Source organism: Nanorana parkeri, unplaced genomic scaffold, assembly GCF_000935625.1.
Source record: "Nanorana parkeri isolate BGI_ZX_2015 unplaced genomic scaffold, ASM93562v1 scaffold2737, whole genome shotgun sequence".
NCBI lineage: Eukaryota > Metazoa > Chordata > Amphibia > Anura > Dicroglossidae > Nanorana > Nanorana parkeri.
In genome coordinates, this window is record NW_017309005.1 from 48,097 (window position 1) to 54,069 (window position 5,973).

The 5,973-nt window shown below is 47.1% G+C and overlaps 1 protein-coding gene across 1 annotated transcript in view; it reads right to left on the minus strand.

Annotated features, from left to right (window-relative positions):
• Positions 1-6: 6 nt before the first annotated feature.
• UBE2M (ubiquitin conjugating enzyme E2 M) overlaps positions 7-5,973 on the minus strand; it is a 12,833-nt gene continuing 6,866 nt past the window's right edge. The window contains exons 3-6 of the mRNA XM_018574103.1: positions 3,803-3,841; positions 3,338-3,441; positions 2,605-2,668; positions 7-550 (exon numbers count right to left, since the gene is read on the minus strand). Coding sequence (XP_018429605.1) covers positions 410-550; positions 2,605-2,668; positions 3,338-3,441; positions 3,803-3,841 — 348 coding nt within the window. The 3' untranslated portion in view covers positions 7-409. The remainder of the gene's footprint in view (positions 551-2,604; positions 2,669-3,337; positions 3,442-3,802; positions 3,842-5,973) is intronic.

Consider the following 5,973-nt stretch of genomic DNA (forward strand, 5'->3'; position numbering starts at 1 on the left):
CTTATAAACGAATTCAGTCACCGACGTTCAGAAATTTCCTCGATGGCAAAGGAAGAAAATCTTAGAGAGGGCAGGGTGGGCGGGAATTGGATAAATTATGAACCCATCAATAAATAGAAGCTCCGCGGGGGCGGGGAAAGGGGAGGGAGGACGTGAGGTATTGAGAGCCAGGTGGTGGCGCTGTCGAGTACTGTAATATGTGCACGCGGTGCTCCCTCCCAATACAAAGGGATAGCAGCAGGACGTGGGACCTTGCATAGGTCTATCCACATCGGGAGCTCGGCCCGGACTTGGTGGGCGTGGCTGTAAGAAAGGGGTGGGGCGCTGTATGGATGAGCGACGGGGAATAGGGGGAGGGGAGAAGTAGGTCAGATGGATGGCGGGTTTCGCACTCAGAAGCTGCGGAGGTTTATTTCAGGCAGCGCTCGAAGTAGGTGGATCCTATGTAGCCCCCCCGCATAGACCGCTGGACGTTCTGTTCGAACAGGCGTCTGTTGTTCTGAAGGACTTCAGCGGCTTCTTTGTTTAATGGGTCTTCGGGGTTTGGCTCCTAATAAGACAAAAAGTAGGCGTTATAGCAACCAGGAAATAGACACTAGAGTGGGGGGTGGGCAACTCCTTCAGCTGTTTGCGGAACTACAAATCCCATGAGGCATTGCAAGACTGACGGTTACAGGCGTGGCTCCCAGAGGCATGTTGGGATCGCACTGCGCTGGTGTAAAACAAACCGCTTCATCAGGCTATGGGTTCTGAAGGGTTAATCCATTCAAAACTCTGAAACTCAAAGGCTGAAACGAATTTCAGCCTTTGGCTTCCTGCACCTGACTTTTCCAGTAAGTCACAGCTCCCCACAGGGATTCCCCCTCTCCGATCCTCCAGCGATGACTGGAAGAACGAACAGGGGAGGGGGCGGGCACAGCGGGCTCTCCCTCTAGATAGGCAGAGCCAGCTGTCAGTCATGCAGCTGGGTGAATCTCAACAGTAATGTCGGGATCCATCCTGCCCAGGGCGCTCACAGTATATCGCTGGCAATAGCCCGCTATATACTGAGCTTTGGGTCACGGGAGGACGCTAGTATATTTTCTCCTGTGACCCTAAAGTGAACTATGGGGAAAAACACTTGCCCCATAGTTCTCCTTTAACCAGTTGACATCCGCGGTGTTAAACCCCCTTCCCATCCAGGCCATTTTTCAGTATTCAGCGCTGCGGTACTTTGACTGACGTTTATTCCGTCATGCAGCGCTGTACTGAAATGAATTTTATACCCTTTTTTGAGGACAGATAGAGCTTTCATTTGGTGGTATTTATTCACCACTGGGGGTTTTATTTTTTTACTATATTAAGGAAAAATCACCGAAATAAAAAAAAAACAGTTTCCCCTATATTAAATGATAAAACATTTATTATTACCCAATTTTTTGGTAAAATATAAAAGACGGGGTCACGTCGGGTAAAAAGACACCAAAAATGTCAAGCCTTAAAATTGCGTGCGCGCGCAAAACCTCAAAAAACGATAATACCCAAAATTGGCCATAGGCGACGCTTTAAAAGCTGTTACCGCTCATCAGTTTAGTGTTATCAGTGATTGATGGCCCTAAAATGATTGCTCTCACTGCGACGTTCGCGGCGATATGTAACATGTGTAGCGCAATTGTAATTTTTGCGCGCTAGGGCACTGGACGCGTATTTACGTTTATAGGCGCGTAAACGTGGGGGTGGGGGAGTTAAACATTTTGGGGGGGTTTTTTCCCCTTTTTTTATATGTGGCTTTTATTTTATTTTATTTTTTTATGTGTTACTTTTCTTTTTTTTTATTTATATTTTTTTTTTTGCACTTATTGTTATTGCTATTATATAGGGGGATAACAACCCCCTATATAATAGCAAAGGCACACTGACAGGTCCTCTTTATGGAGATATTAGGGGTCTCTAGGACCCCTAATATCACCTATGGACCCCAAAAGAAGCTGATAAAGCAGAGATCTGCTTTATCAGCTTCTTCTCTCTCCAGATGACTGACAGGTGAATGCGGAAGTGATGTAACACACATCACTTCTGCATTCACAGCCCGGACGGGGATCAGCAAGGAGCTGATCTCCCGTCCTCCTCCTCCTGACGCCCTCGGAGCCGGTCCCGGGATCCAAGATGGGGCAGCGGATCCCGGGAATCAAGGTGAGGGGTCAGGGGGAAAAAAAAAACAAAAAAAAAAACCGGAAGCGCCGAGCGGGCGCGGGGGGGGGGCGGGTGCCGCGAACGAGCACATATAGGCGATCGGCGGGCTATGGACCCGCTGATCGCCTATATGTGAAACACCCGGTACCGGGTGTTCGCATTGGACGGGTCTTTTCTGCCCGTGCGTGCCCGCTAGGGGGCGCGCGCGAGCAGAAAAAAAATGCCGTCTGGCGACGGCAACCCGCGAATGCGACAGTGCCGTCCGTCCGTTTTTCTACTACGGGCGGACGGCAACTGGTTAAGGTATAAAACAATATTGGAAGTGCAGTGAACTCTGGCAACCAATCAGAAAACAGATTTCATTGTTCTGACATCTCTAAGTTAATAAAAGTGACAATTTACTGCACGGGATTCAACAAACTCAATACTCACCAAGAAGAGATACTGCAGGCCATATATTATTGAATTTATTGTGAGTACGGGCTTCCAGTCCTCCCTGTGCAGATACAACGAGAGCAGAATTATACACAAAGCACACAACCGTCCGCACAGATCCCAGGAGCTGGGAGGGCACATCATCTACCCACAATTCCCTGCAGCAAGGGACACGGCCCGGATCCATGCCCCACCAGGGGGACGCGGCCCAGATCCATGCCCCACCAGGGGGACGCGGCCTGGATATATGTGCTAAGAGTGCACTGCTCTCTTCCTGTGGTGTCATGGTAGTAAATGTGAGACTGAGGTTTAGTGGGAAGGGGCATTAGAGATCAATTTAAATTGTATATAAATCCTGACAATGAATTCTTATTTTCTGTTTATAGATATAACAAAACACTTACAAGGGTATATCTAATATAAGTGCAAAAACATCCTGCCAGAAATCCGGTGCTCTCCGTCTCTGATAACTGATCAGTTGGCAATGTCCCAGCGTTCTCTGGACTACAGAACACCAACCCTATGTTATGGAGTTCCTATAGAGTACGGCCGGTGAGCATGGTCCCCCTAAGACAGGAAGTGTTACTGGCAGGTTCACCAGGTGAAATAAAAGGGAATTTTGGCCTTTGCATCCCAGGACAGGTGACCTGCCATGTGATGTTTTTCGAGGAGCTTTAATGGAGCCGGCTTTCAGAAAGAACCCGAATGTTGCCGAGGATCGTTCACTCACCTTAGAATATTTAGGCAGACGTTACCCTCTAGATCTATATTTGGATGATATACCATGGTCTCGCACTTCACTTTCGGTGGATCGTGGGGGTAGCCCTGTCCCACCTGCAGAGACGAGACAAAAGTGTGACCGTATGAAATCCAACACAGAATTCTGTTCCCTAAACTACCGGAAATTAGGAACAGAACGATTCGCTGGACAACAAGTACCCTCCAGCAAACCCTCGCCCCTCTGGCGGATTATAGAGGACCCATGGGGAAGCGTAGCCAGTACCTGCCTTAGGGCTTAGCGGTGCCAGTGGGTTGGCAGCAACTGATTGGGGGGAGGGGTCATAGAGACCCAGTGATGACATCATCAGGACTAAAAGAATGTAATGAAAATATTTTATTTAAAAAAATTAATTAGCATATGCATTTGGGGACACAAGCACACGAGCAGCATTTGGGTCATTCTGGAAGGACTCACCTTAAAACTGAAGACGAATTTGCCACCCTTGTAGAAGCCCTAAAAACACAAAAAGGTAAGTCAGCAGCGTGAACGGACAGTAAGAGAACATGGCACATGTACAGGGAATATGGAGGGAAAGGAATAAAATATTTAAAACCAAAACATTTTCTTTTCAGTTTTGGACAGAGCAGGGAATGGTTGGGACTTGGGGTGCACCGAAATCTCAGCTGCCAAAACATTTTGGCCGAAAACAGTACAATGAGCAAAATGCCGATAGTACCAAAACAAAATGGCCGAAAATGAGGCGCATCCCCGGCTTCCCTCCTTCCTGCTGGGCGCCACCTGCGAGCTTCTGTCCCCTCCAATTCCCATATTTGTGTTGGCAGAGGCAGCGGGGATCACAGCGGACACAGAGCCGATCTAGCTGCCGGCACCCAGTGGGGAGGAGAGAAGATGTTAGGAGGCTGAGTATAGTAATCACTGTGTCCCAAGTTATTTACAATGTCCCCAGTTATGAATGAACAGGAAATGCTATACATAATTTCCTGTGCATTTATGAATGGGGACATAGTACATATTTACTGGATAGCACTTCCTGTTCATTCATAAACATTTACTATCTGCTCGTTTTATGAATGAACAGGAAGCAGCTCAGTATAGGGTCTTTCTGTCCATTCACAACTGGGGTTGATAGTAAATATTTACTTATATCTCCAGATTGTGAATGAACAGGAAGCCTCTGTACTGAGAACTTCCTGTTCACCGAGTGCTAGGACTGCAGAAAGACTCTGAAGGGAATTTATCAAAACGGGAGCAGAACCAGCTGTCAATTTTGCTACATTAGATTTTTTTTGCATTTGTGCATTGTTAACCACCTCCCGTCCGTGGCCTCCCTTTGATCTCTTCCCGGTCCCCGAATGCAGGAAGTGATGTATATTACATCACTTCCTGCATTCAGTGTCACTCTCCGGCATAGAACACCGGTGAGAAGCTGCTGAAGCAGATCTCCGCTTCATCAGCTTCTCTGGGGGTCCCTAAGTGACATTATGGGTCTTGGAGACCCCTGATGTCTCCATAAAGAGGACCTGTCATGTGAATTGGCAATCACATAGGGGGATTTCTTAGTTCTTAGTCCCCTATGTGATAGCAATATAAAGTCAGGTGTAAAAAAAAAAAAAGCTAAAAAACAATAAGTAAAATAGCACAATCTTTTTTTTAAAGCCCCCACATACACACGCAAACATGCGTCGGGTGCGCCAACGTGCGAAAACGACGATTCCGCCTATTGTGCCGCACATGTTACATATCGCCGTGAACGTCGCAGTGAGAGCAATCATTTTAGGCCCATCAATCACTGATAACACTAAACTGATGAGCGATAAAAGCTTTTAAAGCGTCGCCTATGGCCAATTTTGGGTGTGGTCGTTTTCTGCGATTTCGCGGGCATACGCAATTTTAAAGCTTGACATGTTAGATGTCTATTTACCCGACGTGACCCCGACTTTTATATTTTACCAATAAAATTGGGGTGATAATAAATGTTTCCTAACATTTCATAGGGAAACAGGTTTTTTTTTAAACAAAATTTAGGGTACTTTTTTTGTTATATAGTAAAAAATAAAAACCGCAGTTGTAATTAAATACCACCACAAGAAAGCTCGATCTGTCCCCAAAACATGGTATAAAATTCATGTCAGTACAGCGCTGCATGACGGAATAAATGTCAGTCAAAGTACCGCAGCGCTGAATACTGAAAAAGGGGCGGGACAGGAAGGGGGTGTAACACCGCAGTCAGCAAACGGTTAATAACATTGTAACAGTTTCCTCCATCGATCACATGATCAGCTAACTGCCGGTTTCCTCCATCGATCACATGATCAGCTAACTGCCGGTTTCCTCCATAATTCCGCAGCCATCCACCTATTTTCCGGATGGGTGCCGGAGAGAAAACATGGAGGCTCCTCGTCAGGTCACCATAGCAACGCGGGAACACTCCGCTCTGCCTCCGCCGATCAACAAAATAGACAAATCGCCTTAAGCTGTAGGGCCGGAGGTTTGCTACCCCTGGTTTAAGGAGACCTTGTCACCGTGGCCATCCAGGGTAAAGTGACGGGGTCTCTTTAAAGCCCGCTCTGTTCCCCGCACCCTTTTCCTTTAAACAGCCACAAAATCCCAGATGCTTTTGGCCT